The following is a 24,695-nucleotide window of genomic DNA, read 5'->3' on the forward strand; positions in this document are numbered from 1 at the left end:
GGTCATTCACCCGCTCCCCCTTCCGGAGGTCCGCAATTGGCTGCTGGCGGGATCTTCCGGTCCCGCTGCTGTCAACGGCCTCTCTTGTTGTTTGCATCTCCTGCCGCCAGGGAACCCGTGGTGAGGGGTCGCTGTTGGCGGGAACGGAAGATCCCCCACCTCCAGCAGGAATGCTCGGAGATTTTTGGCCAATATGTGTGATTTTGAGTCATTACTTTATCCTCCTCCCCTCACTCATCCTGGGTGCCAATGAGGGCAGCTCTCTGGTACTTCGACCACTTGGCATGTGACACGAGCGAGCACAAAGAGGGAATGTGTTGGCAAGTTACTTGGCTATGGTGGGCACCATAAACATGCCCAATCCTGAGCCACTGGTTGACGTTGGAGAAATGGGTACCTTCGCTGACTTTCACTCTTTCCAACCATTGAACAAGCGGGGAGCTCAACATCTCAAGCCGTTAATGAAAGGAACAGCAATGTGATCACAGAGTGCAAGATTATTGAACGTATTACTTACCTTCGTGACTTTCAGCTGCCTCGATGTCTCACACCAAAATAATAATAATAATCTTTATTATTGTCACAAGTAGGCTTACATTAACACTACACGGACATTACTGTGAAAATCCCTGAGTCGCCACATTCCGCCTGTTTGGAGAATTCAGAATGTCCAATTCATCTAACAGCACGTCTTTCGGAACTTGTGGGAGGAAGCCGGAGCACCCGGAGGAAACCCACGCAGATATGGGGAGAATACAGAAAAAGCATTTGGCCATCTTCTCTCTGAACACACAATCGTGAGAAGGTGAATTCCATTCAGGGACTCACCATTTGCCTGCGATGTCCCTGTGACAAAGATGGCATGCAACTCCTCACCTTTCCCACTCACATTTTCCAAAGAATATTCATTTGTACAGCAGATGATTTACTCATCCATTCTGAGGCTGGCTAATCTCATCTTGCATGGTAACTAGGGTGTTGCAATTAGCCATAGAGTGTTACCGGGGGGGGGGGGGGGAAAATCACCCAATGGAAAGTGCTTGTGGGTGAAGGTGGGACTGGTCTTGGCTGTGATGGCACATATGGGTGATGCTGGCAAAGTGGTAATATCACTGAACCAGCTAATCCAGTGAGGTCCTGGATTTCAAATTCCAAAGCATTGGGTAGAATTTCAATCCAATCAATAAAATCTGGGATAAAACCTAGGAAGGGATTCTCCGACCCCCCCGCCGGGTCAGAGAATCCCCAGGGGGGGGCGGTGTGAATCCCGCCCCGCTGCTCCGTCGCCGGCTACTGTATTCTCCGGCACCGGCTTTTGGACGGCGGCGGGGATCATGCCACGCTGGTCGCCCCCTCCCCACCCTCGGCAATTCTCCAGGCCCCAATGGGCCGAGCGGCCGTCCGTTTCTGGCCAGTCCCACCAGCGTGTAATGGTCATGGTCCCACACGGTGGTATCTGGCTGGTAGGCCAGCTGGTGTGGTCCTCGGGCGGCGCAAAGGGATCCGGCCCTGGGGGTGGCCCCACGGTGGCCTTGCCCGCGATCGGGGCCCACAGATCTGCGGGCGGGCCTGTCCCATGGGGGCACTCCTTCTTACTGTACCGGCGCGGAGAAGATAACCCCCCTGCACATGTGCTAGAATACGCAGGCCAGTCTGCGCATGCGATAACTTGTGCTGGCCCTTCGGCGCTGGTTGGCGCAGCGCCAACCCCTCTGGCGCTGGCCTACCCCCCGGAAGTACGGAGGATTCCGCAACTTCTGGTCGGCCCAACGCCGGAGTGGTCCGTGCCGCTTTTTCCGCCATTTCTATTGTCAATGGTACTAGTCATGAAACTATTATCAATTGCTGTAATATCCCATCTGGCTCACTCTGGGCATTTCGGGAAGGAACTCTGGCATTCTTACCTAGTCCGGCCTACACATGACTCCTGACCCACAGAAATCTGGTTGACTCTTAACTCCTCTCTGAAATGGTCCAGCAAGGCACTCAGTTCAAACGCATTTAGGGATGGGCAGTGAATCCTAGTGACGGCCACATCCCTATGAAAGGAAGAATAAAGAAAACAAAATGCTGTTAATAACACAATGAATAGTCGGGTGGGTGAGATAGTAAAAGACGGTGGAATGGGAAAAAGAACAATGAAAATGACCAGATAATGTTTATTTATTTCGGTTTCCCTTGGGCAGGATTCTCCGTCCCGCCAGACCCGTTTTCCGTCCCGCCACCCGCCATCACCCCCCCCCCCCCCCCCACCCACCCCCACCGGCAGCAGGATCCTGTGTCCCAGCAGCCAGCCAATGAGGTTTCCCATTGTCCCATTGTGGCCACCCCGTCAGGAAATCCGCGGGCGTGAGTGCGCTGCCAGCGAAGCGAAGGATCCCGCCGACGGAGAATCCTGCCAAATTCTTTCAAGAGAAAATATTGTACTGCTAGTACATCAAAACAGGTGGCATTAGGACCTGGTGGAATCCTCCTAAGCAATGACTTGGCTGTAAGTGTAGCAGATGCATTACACACACACTTCACATTGGGAGTACAAGGCAGCTTTCGGAGGGATGCTCTCCAAGTGCAAAGAATGCCCCCATTACTGCCTCATCCCACTGCAGCCACTGAATGTTACTTGACCGAGATGAAGTGTCGTCGGGGCTGAGTTCTGATACCTCCAGGAGACAGGTCGTTCCACAGGGTTTCCCGTCAAAACTCAGCTTCACTTTTGATTGGTGGTGCCTGCTTATTCTCTTGTTAAATGCTTCAGCTGTGCAAGCTCACTGACTCATTGCTGATTAGTAACTCCCGATCGGCCTGCGATGTTGAGCTGCTCTCTCGAGAGGGGGTGACTTTTTGCATCAATGTGTCGAAACAGCAGCCCTTCCCGGGCCTGAAGATAAGCACCATGCGGGTCCCGGTCTTTGACGACCCGGCTGAGAATCTCTACAAGTACTTTGACCGGTGTGCTGATGCGATCGAAAATGCCGGGAGGGCGGGCGGCAGGACCCTGGTGTACTGCAAGAATGGCCGGAGCAGATCAGCGGCCATCTGCACTGCTTACCTCATGAAGCACAGGCGCCTCTGCCTCCAGGAAGCATTCGAGGTGAGTGTGCCATAAAGAGACTGTATCCCAGAGTGAAAAGTGCTGGGAACTCCCAGTGGACATCACCATCCATCACTTCCACTGCCGGCACACCTCTCTTTGAGCGTTCCGCAACAGGAGGGCAACTTAGAATCAGACAGTCCCAGAAGGAAAAAAAAATAGTTCAGTATTCATATTTGTCCGTTTTAATGTTCTTTTCCTTCTGGAGTGTATTCTGAGTTCTATGCCGGCTTTTTGAAGGAGCGACCCAATTGGTTGCACTCCCATGTGTTTCTCAATTGTGTATTGTTCAATATTCATCCAAGTCCCCATTGAAATTTCCTATCAAACATGTATTAACAGTCCTTTTCGGCAAGTGTTCCAAAACATAATAAAATCACTTTTCCGGCCTTAGATTCTTTTGCAAGTAACCTGTCAATCTGTTCCCCCTGGCTGCCCCCCCCCCCCCCCCCCCAACCACCCCTCCTGCCACTGGAAACAGTTTCTCCCTGCGCACTTTATCGAAGCCTCTGGGAGGTCAGTTAGCTCAGTTGGCTAGTTCGTAATGCAGAGCGAGGTCAATGGCCCGGGTTCAATTCCCATTACCGCCTGAGGTTATCCATGATCTCAACCTTGCCCCTGGCCTGAGATGTGGTGAGTGTCACGTTAAAACACCACCTGCCCGCTCTCGCAGCCTAAAGTCCCCTGGGATTATGGTGACTTTTTCATTTCTTCAAAGACACGTAGTTGTGAACACCTCCATGAAATCTCCCACTTATCTTTCTCTGCTCTCAGGAGAACTTCTCGCCAGATAACTGACAACTCTTATCCAAGGTCCAATTCAAATAAATGTCCACTGCACCATTTCCAAGGCCTTGACATGAACAGTTGATTTCATAATTGGGCAATATTCCAGCTGCGGTCTGTAGTTGATGGTTTATGATGGTCGACCAGAACTTCTTGACAAAAAGGCCGACTCCTTTTTGGCCAGTTTCTCTCTGCTCTACTCTTTGTGGGATGGTCCCGTGGTTTCCAACAGCCCTCCAAGTGAGTGACCCAAGGCTATTCAAGCATGGAGGCAGCGTAGCTGTAGCCCAATTTAAGACTTTGCTGCCCACATGCGTTCAATCTTCAGCAGCAATCACTGGATGGTAATCAGGAGTGGGAACCCAACTCTCCCACCCCAGCCTGGGGGCACCCAGTCCAACTGCAGAAGCCTTGCCTCAGATCAGACACCTTGACATGCATGAGGGATTGAGCCTAGCTTGGTTTTGGCACACCTTATTGATGTCCAGTGACTCGTGCTTGATAGCATGGATGCGTGCACATCGGGCGAAGATAGGTCCAGGTTCCTATGACACCCATCCCCTTACGTTGTGACGCCTGAGGGATGATTTGATTAAGGTGTTTAAAATGTTAAAATGGTCCGATAAGAAACTATTTGCTCTGGTTGTGGGGTTCGCAGTGGGAGGAGGGGTGTTGGGGGGGTGGTTGAGGATGGGGCGGGGGTGTCGAGAACGAGAGGCCACATTCTGAAAGATAAGACCAAACTATCCAGGTGAGAAATGAGGAATCATTTTCTCACACAAAAGGCGGCAGAAATCTGACAGCTCTCTCAGAAAGTTCTAGATGCTGGAGCGTTTGAGACTGAGTTTGACATTTCTGGTAGGTAAGGGTACCAGGAATATGGCACAATGAAAGGTACATGGAAATGGTGCGCAGGCCAGCCATGGATTAATTGAATGGCAGAGCAGGCTCGAGGGATGGGTCGGCCTAACTCCTGCTATTACGAGCGAACAGCCTAGCAATATTTACCCTCTAAGTTTGTTCGTGGGGAATGGTCACAAGAAGGGCCAATGTCAAGCGTAAATCAATGCCAGTTATGAGTCAGCACCTTCGGGAGAGATCAGGAGGAAACTGGAGAGGAACAATAAACCACTGTGCCTGCTGTGGAAGCTGGCCCACAACATTAATGGGATGGTTTCTACAGCAACCGAGGGCAGCAGGCAGCCTTAGGTTCACTCTAGCATTGTGGGTAATGGACAGCTGCACTTTGTTCCCTCAGAGTTTAATGTTTTTGTACTAGCTGTTCTCAATAGATGTAATGCTATTGACCAAATTGCTTTTATAGAAATCAATGAGGAAGTGTTGTGAGCAATAGGACTGAAAGGCGGAGGGTCTTCAAGTAAATCCATTAAATAAATTAAATTGCTCCAAAGGTTAGGTTCAGCCTTTTCCTTTTTTACTGCTGATTTACTTTAATATGCTGTTTTAAACTATAATTGTTGGCAACGTTTCCAAAATGGTTAATAGAAGGCACTTTTTGTTGGTCTGTTGTCTGACATTTGAAGAAACCCATCGCCATATTTACTGTGTATGAATAAAAATGCTACGATAGCAACTCAGGCAGGGGTTCTTCCTGCTTGATTTGGAGTGCTTTCCCTTGGCTCTATAGCTTGTGGCTTTTCTGTGCTGCCAGTGCCACTTTGCAACCAAAACGGCAGCCCTGGTGCGTGCACGCCTCTGGTGCGAACCCTGCTGGGTGGCACTTTGGTGCGGCCTTTAGTGCACTTGAAGTGAGGGTGTGTCAGAATTATGCAGCTTGTGATAATCAGCTCAGGTTTGCATAACAGCAAGCTGACTTTGCCTGTCTTTAGACTGAGCTGTCAGAGTAGGCTATACTTGGCTTCTGATTCTGCTGTAATAGAAGCCAAGACTAGTCATGGTTGGGTGCACAAGTCTGGAGATGGAGTTGGACACCATGTACACTCTAGAAAGAATAGGCTCCAAACTCTGGACAAAGTCTTGTGCCACGTTGGACTCCTCCACGCTCCTTGATATTGAGTGCATGTTTTCCAGCAGACTTCCGATTGTGCGAAGCATTTCATTGTACATTCCTATCAGCTATTTTCCCTCGGCCTCCCCATCACAGTTTTCATTTGAGTCCTCTGCAGCAGAGCACGTGTGCATCCTTGCCCTCTTGTGAATTGGCACTTGTGCTTCACTTATAGAACATAGAACAGTACAGCACAGAACAGGCCCTTCGGCCCTCAATGTTGTGCCGAGCCATGATCACCCTACTCAAACCCACGTATCCACCCTATACCCGTAATCCAACAACCCCCCCCTTAACCTTACTTTTATTAGGACACTACGGGCAATTTAGCATGGCCAATCCACCTAACCCGCACATCTTTGGACTGTGGGAGGAAACCGGAGCACCCGGAGGAAACCCACGCACACAGGGGGAGGACGTGCAGACTCCACACAGACAGTGACCCAGCCGGGAATCGAACCTGGGACCCTGGAGCTGTGAAGCATTTATGCTAACCACCATGCTACCCTGCTACCCCTTATACTTATCCCCTGGCTCTGACTGTAGGCCACCCATGCCCGGCATCTCACCATGTGCAAGCTCCAGGATCTAAGCTATCTTCTAAACAATGAGAGTGATGGCATTGCTTCTTCATCACTTCCTGCTCTTCCACCTCCTTCTCCTCCACCACTGCCCGAACAGGTTTCAGCTCTCAGGAATCTGAAAGGAGAAATGTGTAAAGGTAGATTTGTGTTGAGGGATGGCGGGGGGTGGGGGGGGGGGGGGGGGGGGGGGGGGGGGGGGGGAGGAAAGCAGGAATTGCATATTTACACCCATCAGCGGCTCATGTGGCAGAAGCAATTGTGGGATGAGGAGGAAGCGGCGTGCGAGGAGGAGGATTCCATCATCTTCAATTGTTTGAGCACTGTCCATGGCCTCAGCAAGAGCCAGTCCAACGATAGGAACCATTGTTTCATCCGTCACTTAAAAACATTTTGATTTTTGATTTAATTTATTGTCACATGTACCGAAGTACAGTGAAAAGTATTTTTTCTACAGCCGAGGGAACGTACACAGTACATACATAGGAGACAAAAAGAATAATCACCAGAGAACATTGACCAACGGTACATCGACAAACAGTGATTGGTTACAGTGCTGAAGAAGGGGCCAAACAAAACAAATACATAAGCAAGAGCAACACAGGGCGTCGTGAATAGTGTTCTTACAGGGAACAGATCAGTCCGAGGGGGAGTCTTTGAGACGTCTTGTAGCTGTGGAGCAGAAGCTGTTCCGATGTCTGAATGTTTGGGTCTTCAGACATGCAGCCGTGCCCGTCCCCCGCCTGTTAGCTCCTGCTACCCCTGGTTTTGCACCATCTTGTTTTGCAACAGTGGGTCAGTGGGTGACATGTAACCTGTTTGGTGATGCGCCCGTCGTGATTGAATATGGGGCTGTGAATATGGGAGTGCGTGCAAGTGGTGAGGTACGGGTGCGAGGCTTGGGGCTGTGCTGAATCGGAAGCAATTACACTGAGGGTGAGGTGTAAGAATAGTTGTGTTGGAGAAAGTGATTGATGGTCTTGAACAACGTGAGGCTCGTGGGGCAGCTGGTGGGATATGGCTTTTGAAGATTTATTCACTGACTGTGACTGGTTGAGCTTCTTGGGGCACTGCTGCCAGGATCATGGGGATAAACGACTGCGATTGATCGCCGCCACCACCTAGTCCAATTGCCTTCCCAATGTTTGTCTGCACCCCACCCTCCTGTGGATAGTTGGCTTCTCTCCTTCACCCCCGCCTCCACTACGAGCATCAATGCCACAATGGAAAATCCTTTGTCCTGCTCTCTGCCTTGTTGTCCATTCTTGGGCTGAACTTTAGGTGGCCGGCAGAATCAACAACCGCCAGCGTAAAAATGACGCAAAGACCATCTGCACTTGGTTGGTTCACCTCACCGCCATTTTATGGCCTTTAATGGCTGCTAATTAGCTTCAACCCCCATTGGAGAGGAAGTCCTGCCTCCAAGAGCTGCCCACTGATCACACATGTGTTAGTTTTCTTTTCCCAGCAGCGCCATTGGGAGCGGTGGCCACTGCTGGGACTACAGTCAATCCCAACGAAGAGAAGCCAGAGACTCATCTTTTCAGGTAAATCAAGGGTTTCGCTGGGGTCAGGCTGGGATAGACCACAGTGATGGGGGTTAGGTGTCTCAAATCTACAAGGCAGGGCAGGGGAAACACAGGGTGGTGGGGAAACTTGGAGGGGGTGGCTAAACTGGGTATACACACCCAACCCCCCCCCCCCCCCGCGCCGCCCCCCCCCCCCCCCCCCCCCCCCGGCCTCCCCCCCCCCCCCCCCCCCTCTCCCCCCACCCCAGCCTGGCAACAACATTGTCAGGTGAAACTTTACAGCCTCACTTGGCCCATCGATGCGCAGATTCCTGATATCCACCCTACCGCTGATAAAATATCCATGGGGTTGGTCAGGGTGGGCAGTTGATGGGTCTGCTGCTGTTGCAATTTTATGCCACCTCCAACCTGCCATCCCACCCCTTGGGGACTTTAATATTCAATCATTTGTATCTTTCTGTTTCGAAATCAATCGTCTAGTGATACAGTGCCCCCACTGCTCTCTCTGTGCCCCCGGGCCCCCACTGCTCTCTCTGTGCCCCCGGGCCCCCACTGCTCTCTCTGTGCCCCCGGGCCCCCACTGCTCTCTCTGTGCCCCCTGGCCTTCTCTGCTCTCTCTGTGCTCCCGAGCATCCACTGCTCTCTCTGTGCCACCAAGCCTCCACTGCTCTCTCTGTGCCACCAAGCCTCCACTGCTCTCTCTGTGCCCTCGGGCCCCCACTGCTCTCTCTGTGCCCCCGGGCCTCCACTGCTCTCTCTGTGCCCCCAGGCCTCCTCTGCTCTCTCTGTGCTCCCGAGCATCCACTGCTCTCTCTGTGCCACCAAGCCTCCACTGCTCTCTCTGTGCCCTCGGGCCCCCACTGCTCTCTCTGTGCCCTATGGGCCCCCACTGCTCTCTCTGTGCCACCAAGCCTCCACTGCTCTCTCTGTGCCCTCGGGCCCCCACTGCTCTCTCTGTGCTCCCGGCCCCCACTGCTCTCTCTGTGCTCCCGGGCCTCCACTGCTCTCTCTGTGCCCCCGGGCCTCCACTGTTCTCTCTGTGCCACCAAGCCTCCACTGCTCTCTCTGTGCCCTCGGGCCCCCACTGCTCTCTCTGTGCTCCCGGCCCCCACTGCTCTCTCTGTGCTCCCGGGCCTCCACTGCTCTCTCTGTGCCCCTGGGCCTCCACTGTTCTCTCTGTGCCACCAAGCCTCCACTGCTCTCTCTGTGCCCTCGGGCCCCCACTGCTCTCTCTGTGCTCCCGGGCCTCCACTGCTCTCTCTGTGCCCCCGGGCCTCCTCTGCTCTCTCTGTGCCCCCAGACCCCCACTGCTCTCTCTGTGCTCCCGGCCCCCACTGCTCTTTCTGTGCCCCCGGGCCTCCACTGCTCTCTCTGTGCCCCAGGGCCTCCACTGCTCTCTCTGTGCCACCAAGCCTCCACTGCTCTCTCTCTGTGCCCTCGGGCCCCCACTGCTCTCTCTGTGCCCTCGAGCCCTCCACTGCTTTCTCTGTGCTCCCGAGCCTCCACTGCATCTAGTGATGCCTGGCATCTGCTCCTTCCACAATGACCTTCCGTTCATGACGCGCTTGTTATATTTAGCTGGTGCTAGTCCCTCACAATTGCATGTCCCCGCTCAGGCATGCAGCTGCTCAATAGCACATTTCACATTGTTCAGACTCTACAATCATTTAGATTAATGATTAAGACAAATGTCTTTGTGCTGTCTGCATCGGAAACAAAGAGCATGGTTAAGCCACATAGCAGAACCGGAATTCTCCGTCCTTTGGATTCATGTTCCTGCTGGCAGCGAACCTCTGCCCGTAGGTTTTCCGGTGGCATGGGGTGCCTTCAATGAGAAATCCCATTGACAAGCAGCGGCAGTTAGAATCCCGACGCCAGCGATTGGCGCGCTGCCAAGAAACACGCAGCTGGGCACTGCTCTCGCTGCGCCCCCGGACTTCCACTGCTCTCTCTGTGCCCCCGGGCCCCCACTGCTCTCTCTGTGCCCCTGGGCCTCCACTGCTCTCGCTGTGCCCCCGGACTTCCACTGCTCTCTCTGTGCCCCCGGCCCCCACTGCTCTCTCTGTGCCTCCAGGCCTCCACTGCCTTCTCTGTGCCCCCGGGCCTCCACTGCTCTCTCTGTGCCCCCAGGCCTCCACTGCTCTCTCTGTGCCCCCAGCCCTCCACTGCTCTCTCTGTGCCCCCGGGCCTCCACTGCTCTCTCTGTGCCCCCAGGCCTCCACTGCTCTCTCTGTGCCCCCGGCCCTCCACTGCTCTCTCTGTGCCCCCGGCCCTCCACTGCCTTCTCTGTGCCCCTGGGCCTCCACTGCTCTCTCTGTGCCCCCAGGCCTCCACTGCTCTCTCTGTGCCCCCGGGCCTCCACTGCTCTCTCTGTGCTCCGGGCCCCCACTGCTCTCTCTGTGCCATCGGGTCTCCACTGCTCTCTATTTGCCCCTGGGCCTCCACTGCTCTTGCTGTGCCCCCGGGCCTCCACTACTCTCTCTGTGCCCCCAGGCCTCCACTGCTCTCTCTGTGCCCCCGGCCCTCCACTGCTCTCTCTGTGCCCCCGGGCCCCCACTGCTCTCTCTGTGCCCCCGGGCCCCCACTGCTCTCTCTGTGCCCCTGGGCCTCCACTGCTCTCTCTGTGCCCCCGGGCCTCCACTGCTCTCACTTTGCTCCCGGGCCTCCACTGCTCTCTCTGTGCTCCCGGGCCTCCACTGCTCTCTCTGTGCTCCCGGCCCTCCACTGCTCTCTCTGTGCCCCCGGCCCTCCACTGCCTTCTCTGTGCCCCTGGGCCTCCACTGCTCTCTCTGTGCCCCCAGGCCTCCACTGCTCTCTCTGTGCCCCCGGGCCTCCACTGCTCTCTCTGTGCTCCGGGCCCCCACTGCTCTCTCTGTGCCATCGGGTCTCCACTGCTCTCTATGTGCCCCTGGGCCTCCACTGCTCTTGCTGTGCCCCCGGGCCTCCACTACTCTCTCTGTGCCCCCAGGCCTCCACTGCTCTCTCTGTGCCCCCGGCCCTCCACTGCTCTCTCTGTGCCCCCGGGCCCCCACTGCTCTCTCTGTGCCCCCGGGCCCCCACTGCTCTCTCTGTGCCCCTGGGCCTCCACTGCTCTCTCTGTGCTCCCGGGCCTCCACTGCTCTCTCTGTGCCCTCGGGCCCCCACTGCTCTTGCTGTGCTCCTGGGCCTCCACTGCTCTCTCTGTGCCCTCGGGCTCCCACTGCTCTCTCTGTGCCCCCGGGCCCCCTCTGCTCTCTCTGTGCTTCCATGCCTCCACTGCTCTCTCTGTGCCCTTGGGCCCCCACTGCTCTCTCTGTGCCCTTGTGCCCCCACTGCTCTCTCTGTGCCCCCGGGCCCCCACTGCTCTCTCTGTGCTCCTGGGCCCCCACTGCTCTCTCTGTGCTCCTGGGCCTCCACTGCTCTCTCTGTGCCCCCGGGCCCCCACTGCTCTCTCTGTGCCCCCAGGCCTCCACTGCTCTCTCTGTGCCCCAGGGCCTCCACTGCTCTCTCTGTGCCCCCGGGCCTCCACTGCTCTCTCTGTGCCCTCGGGCACCCACTGCTCTCTCTGTGCCCCCAGGCCTCCTCTGCTCTCTCTATGCCCCCGGGCCCCCACTGCTCTCTCTGTGCCCTCGGGCCTCCACTGCTCTCTCTGTGCCTGGGCCTCCATGCCTGCGAGTTTCTCTCGCTGACATGTTCTCGGACCTCTGCCATCTAACTCTGCTCTGAGGCCTGTGATATTTCTGCTCACAGTCCTGTTGGGCTTCTGCTACTGTCCAAAGGGTTTGACTTTCCAGTGTGAACCTGAACTGTTCAGAATTGGCAGACCTTTTGGTGGGAAACCAAAACACCCACCTTGGTGCTGAGGCAAACCTATCTGGAAGGGCCAGGCTGGGCTGTTTGGCTGGCCTGAGTTAGGTGGTGCCTGCTCGGGTTAAAGTGGGACTAATATAATTGGCTCCTTAGCCAGTGAGGTGAATCACATCAGTCAATGTTTCCCCCTGGATAGCCTGACTGACTTATTTTAAACCTGCCACTGTGTTTTGTTTTTGCAGCACGTGAAGTCAGCCAGGCCAGTGGTGGAACCCAATGAGGGTTTCTGGGTCCAGCTTCAAAGATTTGAAGGCGAACTTCAATCAAGGCAGCTTGGGGCTAATTCTTCAACCAGTGGATGAATGCTTCAAGTAGCACAGCAGCCTTTCACTGACTTGTTCCCTTGGGACCTGCTTTACTGATATGACAGAGAATCTATATTGAATGCTACTGCTACTGTAAGATGACCAGTTGTTCTGCCTTATTTTGCCACTGGTTCAATGTTTCAAGGAAGATCGCATTACAATTCCATCTGGCCACAGTATATTCTGACACTGTGCAATTCTTTAATCCATTGTGCTGCAGATTCTGTGCCATTACAGACCTAAAGTAACAAAATACTTCGGGGGTGGAAAGTTTGTAAGGGACAGGTCTCAAGAATATTGACCCTCAACCTCATCATTGCGAGTTACTGTCCATCCGCAATTTGCCTTTCCTCCCCAAAGTCCTTGAATCTGTTGTCACCTCCCAAATACAAATCTACCAACAAGGAGCAGGAGTAGGCCATGTGGCCCCTCGAGCCTGCTCCACCATTTAATAAGATCATGGCTGATCTGATCGGAACCTCAAATCTTCATGACTACCACCCCCCCTGTCCCTAATGAGCTATCACCCCCTTGCTTACCCAAGAATGTATCCACCTCTGCCTTCAAAATATTCAAAGACTCTGCTTCCACCGCCTTTTCAGGAAGAGAGTTCCAAATCCGCACGCATCTTTCCCAGAACATCATTTAGATTCCTCCCGATAATATTTTCGCCCCATCACAATCCAGAACGGCTCATATCAAAGTCCCATATGACATCCTATGTGATTAGGGTAAACTATCCCTCCTCATCCTTGCCTTCATCGGACGGGGTATTGAGTACAAGAGTTGGCAGGTCATGTTACAGTTGTATAGGACTTTGGTTAAGCCACATTTGGAATACTGCATGCAGTTCTGGTCACCACATTACCAGAAGGATGTGGATGCTTTGGAGAGGGTGCAGAGGAGGTTCACCAGGATGTTGCCTGGTATGGAGGGTGCTAGCTATGAAGAAAGGTTGAGTAGATTAGGATTGTTTTCGTTGGAAAGACGGAGGTTGAGGGGGACCTGATTGAGGTATACAAAATTATGAGAGGTATGGACAGGGTGGATAGCAACAAGCTTTTTCCAAGAGTGGGGGTGTCAGTTACAAGGGGTTACAATTTCAAGGTGAGAGGGGGAAAGTTTAAGGGAGATGTGCGTGGAAAGTTTTTTACGCAGAGGGTGGTGGGTACCTGGAACGCTTTACCAGCGGAGGTGGTAGAGGCGGGCACGATAGTATCATTTAAGAGGCATCTAGACAGGTATATGAACGGGCGGCAACAGAGGGAAGTAGACCTTGGAAAATAGGAGACAGGTTTAGATAAAGGATCTGGATCGGCGCAGGCTTGGAGGGCCGAAGGGCCTGTTCCTGTGCTGTAATTTTCTTTGTTCATCCTTCTCCACCTGTCTTCACCTGGTTGACCTCACCATTCTCCTCCAACACCTCTCCAGTGTAGCCTGGCTGAGTGGATCTCTTACCCATTTCCATTCTTAGCAGTTCAATCGTAGTCACAGAGTCACTTGCAATGATTTATGGTGCTGCTCCTGGCACAGTTACTTCTGTTGTCCCTCATGGATCTATCCTTGCACCCTCCTATTTCCCATCTACATGCTGCCCTTTGGCAACATTACATAAAAACACATCAGATTCCACTTCTACGCTGACAACACTCATCACTCAGATTGACATTTTCCATCTCCGTCGCATCCCCAGACTCTGCCACAGTTCATCTTTCTCTGAAACCCTCACCCATATCTTTGTTACCTCTAAACCTGGCCACTCCAATACAATCTTGCCTGGCCTCCCACACTCTTCCCTCTGGAAACTTGAGGTCATTCCAAACTCTGCTATCCATGTCCTAAGTCACGCCGAGTCCATTTGACCCACCACCCAGTGTTCTCGCTGACGTACACTGCCTCCCGGTGAAGGAACAACTCACTTTTAAAATTCTCATCCTTGTTTGCAAATCCCTGTATGGTCCCGCCCCTCCCGATCTCTGTAATCTCCTCCAGCCCCACCCCACAACTCTCTGAGATACCTACGCGCCTCAAATTCTGCCCTCTTGTGCGTTCCTGATTTTAATCGCTCCACCATCAGAGGCTGTGCCCTCAGCTCCAGGCTCTAAGTTCTGGAATTTCCTCCCTACACATCCCTATCTCCAACTCATTTTGTTCCTTAAGACGCTCCTTAAAACCTACCTTTCTGACCAAGCTTTTGGGTCATCTGACCTAATATCTTGTATAGCTTGGAGTCAAATCTTGTTGGTAACACTCCTGTGATATTTAAAGTAATATTTTATTACTTTAAAGGTGATATATAAATTAAGTTGTTGTTGATGCAACAGGTCAAACGATGCAAATGTATTTTGTTGTCACTAATAGTGTCATTCATTTGCCCCTCCATAAAACAAAGGTGAACGTAGCAGCTATTTGTCATGTTATGTTAAAATAAAACTCAGGTGACACCACATGCTGATTCTATTTTCCAATTCCTACCTATCTTTTCTCTTTCTGCCTTTCTTGTCTCGTTCTCTTTGATTCTTTTCACAATGGTGCTGATGAGCTGAACTCTCCTGTGTTGAAATTTACACCGCATTACACATATAATAATAATAATCGCTTATTCTCACAAGTAGGCTTCAATGAAGTTACTGTGAAAAGCCCCGAGTCGCCACATTCTGGCGCTGTTCGGGGAGGCTGGTACGGGAATTGAACCCACCCTGCTGGCATTGTTCTGCATTACAAGCCAGCTGTTTAGCCCACTGTGCTAAACCAGCCCCACATCATCCTGGTGTCGACATCGAGAATCAAGGGGCGGGATGCCCCGCTTTCCGATGTGGCATGCCTCCACTGGGAGTGGGATCCTCACTTCCGGCAGCCGGCCAATGGGGCCATCTCACGCCGTCGGGAAATCCGCGGGCGTGAGTAAGCTGCCGGAGAAGCGGAGGATCGCACTGACGGACATGTCCTTTTTCCCCCTTGAATCGTTTTTTTTTTGTGGGACTCCAAAACAATTTAAATTTCTTGTTCTTCCAGAACAAGTAAAATCCCGATGAGAAAATCCCTGGGGATTTGTTGAGCGGAGCCGTATGAGATCCAAGGAGGCCGTATTTCCACATGAATGTGTCTCTAAGTAACCCGATTATGTGCAAAAACGCAGTCCAAGTCAACAACAGATTCAAATACCAAATGAAAACACAGTAAGGCAGTATTTGTGTAAAAGCCCGTCTGGAGCTTTGCATTGAACAAAGTTGGGAGTTAGCTCCGGGAAAACTCCATTTTTTTTTCCGCTTGCTGCGCTGTTTTCCGACTTTTCATGTCATCCAAACATATTTTCATATTTCTCAGGTTGCAGGGAAATCTCAATGTCAAACCATGATTTGCCCAGCACTCCATGATTTCATGCTTTTGTGTGGATCAACCCCACTTGGTCAGCACAATCACATGACAAGTTAGACAAACTTTGCTAATCTGGAGTTACCACTGCGGAATATCAGTTTATCACGGGCATCGCTGAGGGAATTTATTATTCTGCTGGTGGGAATGGTTCGCAACTTCGACATAAATGGAATTTCATGTCATCTGAGTTTGACTCATCGCAATTTCACTGCCACACCCCCAGCCAAGCTATCCCAGTTCAGCTACAGCGTTGGTACTATCCAGCAATGTGGAAAATTGACCAGGTATTGGGGTGGCATGGTGGTACAGTGGTTAGCACTGCTGCCTCACAGCGCTCGGGATCCAGGTTCGATTCCGACCTCAGGTCACTGTCTGTGGAGTTTGCACGTTCTCCCCGTGTCTGTGTGGGTTTCCTCCTGGTGCTCCGGTTTCCTCCCACAGTCCAAAGATGTGCAGGTTAGGTTTATTGGCCAGGCTAAAATGCCCTTTAGGGTGGCATCGCTGGAATAGGGTGGGGGTTTGGGTCTAGGTAGGGTTCTCTTTCCAATGGCCGGTGCAGACTCGAAGGGCCGAATGGCCTCCTTCTGCATTAAAGGGATTCTATGATATCCTGTATTCAAAGAGCAGGACAAGTCCAATCTGGCCAATTACTCTCCCATCAGTCTACACACAATCATCATAGAGGTCATCCACAGTGCTATCAAGCGGCACATTCAGCAATAACCTACTCACAGACGCTCAGTTTGGGTTCCACCAGGGTTTCCCAGCTCTTGACCTCATTACAGCCTTGGTTCAAACTTGGACAAAAGAGCTTAATGCCAGGAGTGAGGTAAGAGTGACTGCCCTTGATATCAAGGCAGCATTTGACCGAGTATGGCATCAAGGAGCCCTGGAAAAACTGGAATCAATGAGAACCAGGGAAAACTCTGCTGGTTGGAGTCATACGTAGCATAAAGGAAGATAGTTGTGGTTGTTGGAGATCAATCATCTCAGCTCCAGGTGATCATGACTGCAGTTTCTCAGGGTAGTGTCCTCGGCCCAACCACCATCAGCTGCTTCATCAATGACTTCCCTTCCATCATAAGGTCAGATGTGAGGACATTCACTGATGACTGCACAATGTTCAGCACCATTTGCGGCTCCTCAGATAATGAAGCAGTCCATATGCAAATGCAGTAATATCTGGACAATATTAATGCTTTGGCTGACAAGGCTGCATGGTAGCACAGTGGTTAGCACTGTGGCTTCACAGTGCCAGGGATCCAGGTTCGATTCCCGACTTTGGTCGCTGTCCGTGCGGAGTCTGCCCATTCTCCCCGTGTCTGCGTGGGTTTCCTCCGGGTGCTATAGCTTCCTCCCACAAGTCCCGAAAGACATGCTTGTTAGGTAATTTGGACATTCTGAATTCTTCCTCAGTGCACCCGAACAGGTGCCGGAATGTGGCGACTGAGGGCTTTTCACAGTAACTTCACTGCAGTGTTAATGTAAGCCTACTTGTGACAATAAATTATTATTATTATAAGTTATATTCGCGCCACACAAGTGCCAGGCAATGACCAGCTCTTACATGAGAGAAACTAACCATCACCCCATAAAATTCAATGTCATTATCATGGCTGAATCCCCCACTATCAACATCCGGGGGGTTATTATTGACCAGAACCTTAACTGGTCTAGCCATATAAATACTGTGGTAGCAAGAGCTAGTTATCCTGTGGTGAGTAATTCACCTCCTGACTCCCCCTAAAGCCTGTCCACCATCTACAAGGCACATGTCAGGAGTGTGATGGAATACTCTCCACTTGCCTGGATGACTGCAGCTCCAACAACACTCAAGAAGCTCAACACCATCCAGGACAAAGCAGCCTGCTTGATTGTTCCCCCTTCAACAAACTTTCACTCCCTCCACCACCAATGAATACATGTGTAACATCTACAAGATGCACTGCAGTAACTCGCCAAAGTTCCTCAGACAGTACATTTCAAACCCACGACTACAACCATCTAGAAGGACAAGTCACTCACCATCCTGACTTGGAAATATATCGCCGCTCCTTCACTGTCGCTGGGGCAAAATCCTGGATCTCTGTCCCTAACAGCTCTGGATGTACCTACTTCACATGAACTGTAGCGGTTCAGGGAGGCAGCTCACCACCATCTTCTGAAGGACAATTAGAGATGGACAATAAATGCTGGCCAAGCCAGTGATGCCCACATCCCTTGAATGAGTGAAGAAAATTCAACCTACAAGCCTTTAAATCTTCATTTGGGTTGAATTAATCACCATATTTTGTTGTATCTCATTTATTTTGCACAACTTTGGTGGTGTCCTGCATGACGATTTTTGAAAGCTTCTGTCTGGTTTCTCAATAATTTGCAGAAAGTCTGTCTCTGTCGAGAAGAAGTGAATTGGCGGTACTGCACTATTAAGTAATGCACTCTGGTTCTTATTGTTAGAAGTCTTACAACACCAGATTAAAGTCCAACAGGTTTGTTTTGAATCACGAGCTTTTGGAGCACAGCTCCTTCCACAGGTGAATGAAGAGGTGGGTTCCACAACCACATATATAGACAAATTGAATGATGCTAGATGATACTTTGAATGCGAGCCCTTGCAGGTAATTCTTATTATTAGCTGTGAACCACAATTTGTCCAGGGCTATGACCAGGAACTCATTGCTGAATTCTGTGAGATGAGTTTAAACTTTAGCTGTATAATCACAGTGGCCATCATGCCTCTGCCTGTTCTTTCAAAAAGCTTTCTGCTTTATCCCACTCTCCTAACTTTGCTCTATAGCCCCACAATTTCCTGCAATTATTTCCCCAGGCCATGGGAGGCCCCTGTGTGGTGGGGCACTGGGCAGGGTGCCACCTTGACTCCTGATGGTACCTGGACACGCTGGCACCCTGGCAGTGCTGCCCTGGCACGGCCAGGGTGCCCAGGCAGTACCTCCAGGCTGCCAGGGCACTGCCAAAGTACCAGGATAGCAGTGCCAAGATGCCCGGGTGCCAGGTTTCCCGCACCAGGTGTTGGGTCCGGAACTGACTTGCTCATAAGAGGCAGTGTGAAGTGGGGCTCGAGGAATCCGGAAGAGGTAAGTTGGCTGAACTGGAGAGAGCCTGATTCGACCGCGCAAACATCTCCCAGTTCCATCGCTCCCCTGTTCGCATTCCCCTCCAGGCCTCTTCCTGGCATGTCTGCTAACTTACCCCTTCAATTGACTGTACCTCACAGCAGACTGCCTGCTGCAGTTTGAGGGCTTTCTGTCACGGGCACCACAATAGATTGGCCATTTGGCACGCGCCATAGGTGTATTTGGTGCTCGGTTGAGCCCCGAGTTGGGTAAGTTACAGGCTGGGGAGTTAAGTTTGCAGCCTCTTTATTGTGAGTCAAACTGTGATGAGGCTCGGCGTTAAGTGGAATATTTTCATGGAATGCACACCAGCTCAAAAAGAAAGAATTCTCCACTTTCCCCTCATACTGATGTGAAAGGGAGTGCAACAAATATACACCGGACTGATCCCTGGGATGGGGGGATTAATTCATTTCCTCATGGGATGTGGGTGACACAGCATCCCGAATTGCCCTTGTACTGAGCGGCCTGAAAGGCCATTTCGGAGGGTTTTTCAGCGTCAATCACATTGCTGTGGGTTTGGAGTTACACGTAGGCCAGACCAGGTAAGGTTTTTATGACAATCAAAGAAAGTTTCATGGTCACCACTATTGAGACTAACTTTCAATTCCAGATTTATTAATTGAATTCAAATTCCACCAGCTGCCTTGATGGAATTTGAACCCACACCCCCAGAACGTTAGCCTGGGCCTTGGGATTATTAGTCCAATGGTGATACCACTATAGCACCATCTCACCATTGTCTGATGAGGAGAGATAAAGTAGACTAATCTATATTCTCTTGCATTTGTAAGAACAAGATGTTGGGGGCCTCACGGTAGCATGGTGGTTAGCATCAATGCTTCACAGCTCCAGGGTCCCAGGTTCGATTCCCGGCTGGGTCACTGTCTGTGTGGAGTCTGCACGTCCTCCCCGTGTGTGCGTGGGTTTCCTCCGGGTGCTCCGGTTTCCTCCCACAGTCCAAAGATGTGCGGGTTAGGTGGATTGGCCATGCTAAATTGCCCGTAGTGTAAGGTTAATGGGGGGATTGTTGGGTTACGGGTATACGGGTTACGTGGGTTTAAGTAGGGTGATCATTGCTCGGCACAACATCGAGGGCCGAAGGGCCTGTCCTGTGCTGTACTGTTCTATGTTCTATGTGATCAGATTGAAGCATATAAATAGACGTTTGGTAGTACAGAACTTGAGTATGGCTGAAAAAAACCATTTTGTTGAAGCTTTTTGTCTTGCACTCATCAGGACAATCACAAGAATACCAATGTCAAAGAAAACAATGGGTTGGATTCTCCGATTTGGAGACTATGTCCCCACGCCGGCGTGAGAATGGTGGCGTTTTGGAAAACTGGAGCAAAACGGCCACCGATTCCCCATTTTGCTGGGGGCTAGCAGGACGGCAACGGAGAACATGCGGCTCTAGCTGCCATTCCGAATTGGAGATTTGCCGCGTCCATGGCCATGCTGTGCTTCATGGCGGACGCAGCCCGTGGACCGGCCCGCAAAATAGTCCCCCCACTTCGGCAGGCTCGCGTGCCCCGGACCGCCCCACCACAGTGCCCCAAGCCCCGAATGATGTCCTCCCCTACCCGCGGATCGTCCCTCCCCCGACTGTGGCGGCGCTGGACTGAATCTGCAGCCGCCACGCCGAGTTCCCAACGGGTGAGACCACACGTGTCCCGCGCCGACGGGAACTCGGCTGTTCGGGGGCGGGCCTCAGGCAATAGCCTCAGGCTGTCGAAACGTGGAGCGGCGTATTCTGTGAGTACTCCACTTTTGTGATGCTCGGCCCCCGATTCGGTTGGGAATATGGTTCTCCGGCCGTTCACAGAATGCCAATACGGCGTCGGGGACCGGAAAATATAGCCCAAATACTTTATACTGAATAAGAGTGCGGATTGGTTTGCAAATGAGAGCGAGGGACTGAAGGAGATGATAATTAGTAGAGAAATGGTGTTGGGGAATTTGATGGGATTGAAGGCTGGTAAATCACCAGGGCCTATTGATCTACACTCCGTAAGGAAGTGGCTCTAGAAGTGGTGGATGCATTGGTGGTCATGTTCCAAGATTATATTGACTGTGGAACAGTTCCTGCAGATTGTAAAGTAGCTCATGTAACTCCACCTTTTAAAAAGGCATCTTCTGCAACTACCTCCAGCACTCATCTCCCCAGTCGCCTCTCCAGGGCCTTCTGTTATGGGCCAGGGTTTAGAGAACCCCAAAGTGTATCATGGAATTCACCTGACCCACAGTTTTTACGAGATTATGGTATGGGGAGCACACGGTCCACTCTATAGGTGTGGTACAGCAGAAATTGAAAAATATTTTTGAAAGCAAAACAATGTTTATTCTATGAACTCAAGTTAACCTTTTTAAAACACAGTAAACATCTTAGCAACCATCAATTCAAATATAACCCCCAAAGGATACAATACTTAAACTTCCTTTTAACATCCATAAGACTTTAAAAAAACCTTTGAACAGAAGCACATCAGGTTTAAATTCACTACTGAGAACAGTTATACCTCTGAATTCACCAAATGATCAAGAGATGGTCTTTACATGGCAGAGAGAACAACATTACACATTCTGTGGCTGACTGCAGCTCCAACACTGAAATGAAACCAAAAAAACACACACACCCACGCTTTTCTCAAAGTGAAACTAAAAGCTGACAGACAGCCCAGCTCCACCCACACTCTGACATCACTGCAGTAATAAACACCCATTTTGTAATGGTACACCCACTACAGTTAGTCTATAAAAACACCCATTTCTTAAAGGTACTCTCACATGACACTTCGCCAAGACCTTGGCATCAGTGTTCAGGAGTGAGATGGGTCTATATAACTCTCAGTCCGTTGGGCTTCCAGTCCCTACCTCTTTTCCTCCCCCACAACTGGTATGTCCAGCTAATCAAGAAACCGCCTCACCTTCGAGTCCCCCTCCAGGGGCTTGGAGGTGTATAGCTCCTGGTAAAAGGTCGCAAAGGCCTCATTGATCATATCTGGTGCTGTGATTAGCTTACTGTTACTGTCCTTCACCAGTGCTCTCTCTCCCTCATGGCTACCTGCTTTCTCAGCTGGTCAGCCAGTGGGTAGCTGGCCTTGTCTCCTTGTTCATAAAAGGTCCCCTGTGTCTGGCGGAGGTGGGTCACTGCTTTCTGTGTGGAGAGCAGGTCAAAGTCCAACTGCATCTTTTTCCTCTCGGCCAGTAATTCCACGGTTGGGGGCTGTGGAGTACCACCGATCCATCTACGGTATGGAGTTGATCAGCTGCTGCCTAACCACCCTCTCCTTCCTGTCCCAGAGTGCCTTGTGTGATGTTATTCCCCCCTTTACACCTCCTGAAGTGCCTCCCAGAATGTTGTTAGATTCAGGAAAGTAGACTAGGATCAAACATGGTAGGTTCTGTGCATCGGCCTTTAATGAGGATCTACATGAAGGCAGGCAGGAGATAACGTCTGACTCATCGTTCCTTTAAGGAGACAGCCAAACTCATCTCCCTCACAGACTCGAGAGCGCAGGTTAGATATCTTTTTTAGACAAACTTTACCACTCCTTCTACTCTTTCCACTCCCCTATATCTTGGCCTTTTCTGAACAAAGGGGGATGGATTCTCCGTTTCTGAGGCTAAGTGCCATCGCGGAAAATGGCCGGAAAATCGGCAGGTTTGGGGCCGCACGTGCGCAAGGCTGACAAGCTGCAGCCGCGCACGATTACACCCGTACCGGCTGTGCCGGAAAACATGGTGCTGGCCGTGCTGCACTGCTTCTCCGCCCACCCCGACCCCACAGCCCACCTCCTGGTCACCCCGCACCACCCTCCCCCGCCCTAGCAGAAGCTGCCTTGCCAGTGGCACAGATCTTGACCGAGATCTGTCCGCAGCCGGCACGCCAGGTTGCCGACCGCTGGGACCACAGGTGGCCCGCGCCGTCGGCAACACTCGGCCCATCGGAGGCGGAGTATCGGGGGTGGGCCTGCTGATGGCGATCCGACAGGGTTGCAACTGCGCGCAGCGTGCATCCCAATGACGTTGATTTGAAGGGGCGGAGCATCGTGAACCAACATCGAACTGGCGCCTGCATCGATTTCGGCGTCGAGAGCCATTCTCCATCCGATCGCCGTTCTCGATTTCAGTGTCGGGTTATGGAGAATCCCGCCCAGGATATTTATTCAAGACCCTCAAAAGATTTCTGTGTTTAACCTCCTGTCACAGTTGTTCGAGGAGTCTCTGATGACCTTTAGAATTGAATACAGATCACGCTTCTTGACCTCTGCTAGCCAGCGACTCCTTCATCCTGTAGGTGAGGGGGAATTTCTGGCTGCTCCTGATAACAGGTTAATAGCAACAGTTTGAATTTCTACAGGAGCAAAGGCCCTAGTTTCCCTTATCAGCTATCTGGCCATGAGGCCCAAACTAGCTTCTTACTGCTGAATCATTTTACTTATAAAGGATAATATGGTCACCCCTCCTAATTCAGAGACTATTTTCATAATGCTTAGTTTAGAAATATTACAATATCAATTATGCTTAAGGTTATACAAAGCGAGTTCTTAATAGAGGTGTGTAGCCATAATCCCAAATTATAAAGATTATACAGAGTGAATGCATTGATTACATTGCTATTTTACACTAATCTTTATATATAGATATATAGGGCGCGATTATCTGGAGAAAATTCTAAGTATGGTAGCGAGCAGGAATTGAGTCAAGCTTCCTGGGACATGTTAGTGGTGTGGTAGTCGGCATTAGAGGTATTACGGTACCTAGGTTGATGCTGTAAGATCATTGGTGTGGGAGGTACCTGAGACAGTAAGATCCTTGGTGAAGCCTGCCTGCTGGTTCCACCCAGTAAGGCGGAGTATAAGAGTCTGTGTCTCCCTAGCTGCTGCATTATGTACCTGCACTGCTGGGGGAAACATCTAGTCCAATAAAGCCTTCTCCAATCTTGCTTCGAGAGTTATTGATCGTACATCAATTTTTTGGACTAGATTTTGAAGAATGGAGCTCCACATCAACTGCAACTTAGCCCCCACGCGGTAAACTCAGCGGCAACCTTCAAATACTGGCTGGCGTGCTTCAACGGGTACCTCAGGACGGCCACGACTACACCAACGGAGGACCAGAAACTGCAAGTTCTCCACTTGAGGGTGACCCCAGAGATCTACATGCTCATCGAGGATACGGACGATTTCGAGGCCGCGATGGTCCTGTTGAAAGGATACTATATTCGCCCAGTGAATCAGGTTTACGCCCGACATCTGCTAGCAACAAGACGACAAATCCGGGGGAATCACTAGACAAATTCTACCGCGCACCTCTGGTACTAGGTAGGAGTGACTGTCCGCAGGTTTCAGCCAGCGACCACACAGAACTTTTAATCCGGGACGCATTCGTTGCAGGTTTGCTGCCCTCCCAAATCTGTCAGCGGCAGCTGGAGAAAGAGACACCAGGCCTCAAGGAGGCACGGGCCCTCACTAGCTCCTTAGATGTGGCCTCCCGCAACGCCCGCGCAAACGTCCCCGACCGCGCGGCAGCTCCATGGGCATCGTGGAACCCATCCGCGACCGACCCTGATGCATCCCCCACCCCCCACAAGCTAGTGCCGCGCGGCTGCCAGGCAACCCCGGGGGGCCCCGCTGCTATTTTTGCAGGCAAGCCAAGCACCCCCAACAACACTGCCCGGCCCGCTCATCCATCTGCAAAGGCTGTGGCAAAACGGGGTATTTCGTGGCGGTATGCCAGGTCCGGGCGGTCGCCGCTGTCTCCGGGGGTGACTGGGGCCGCCGCCACAACTCTCTCCGCAGGCCACGTGTGGCCCGTGGGCGCCACCATCTTCAATTTCCTGAGCCATGTGCGGGCCCCGGGCACCGCCATCTTGTTCGCCAGGGACCACGTGCGATGCGTGGGCACCGCCATCTTGCCCACCCCCAGCCATGTGCGACCTGTGGGTGCCACCATCTTGGCTGGAGTCTCAGGACCCCGATTCGGATGACTGCACTCCGCCCGAGGAAAA

General features: G+C 51.8%; 1 protein-coding gene across 1 annotated transcript; it reads left to right on the top strand.

Moving 5' to 3' along the window:
• The first annotated feature begins 2,535 nt into the window (after window positions 1-2,535).
• Window positions 2,536-13,008, top strand: dusp28 (dual specificity phosphatase 28). Its single transcript, XM_038816329.1, has 2 exons — window positions 2,536-3,091; window positions 12,048-13,008. The coding sequence occupies exons 1-2, from the start codon at window positions 2,747-2,749 to the stop codon at window positions 12,165-12,167; spliced, it is 465 nt and encodes a 154-aa protein (XP_038672257.1). The 5' UTR covers window positions 2,536-2,746; the 3' UTR covers window positions 12,168-13,008.
• The last annotated feature ends 11,687 nt before the right edge of the window (window positions 13,009-24,695 follow it).

Source organism: Scyliorhinus canicula, chromosome 13 (genome assembly GCF_902713615.1).
Source record: "Scyliorhinus canicula chromosome 13, sScyCan1.1, whole genome shotgun sequence".
NCBI classification, from domain to species: Eukaryota; Metazoa; Chordata; class Chondrichthyes; order Carcharhiniformes; family Scyliorhinidae; genus Scyliorhinus; species Scyliorhinus canicula.

What these genes read in the sequence shown, in the direction of transcription:
- dusp28 (XM_038816329.1), top strand. Translation starts at nt 2,747, where the DNA reads ATGCTTCAGCTGTGCAAGCTCACTGACTCATTGCTGATTAGTAACTCC. An exon ending in GCCTCCAGGAAGCATTCGAG is followed by an intron (nt 3,092 to 12,047) that starts GTGAGTGTGCCA and finishes TTGTTTTTGCAG; the next exon opens with CACGTGAAGTCAGCCAGGCC.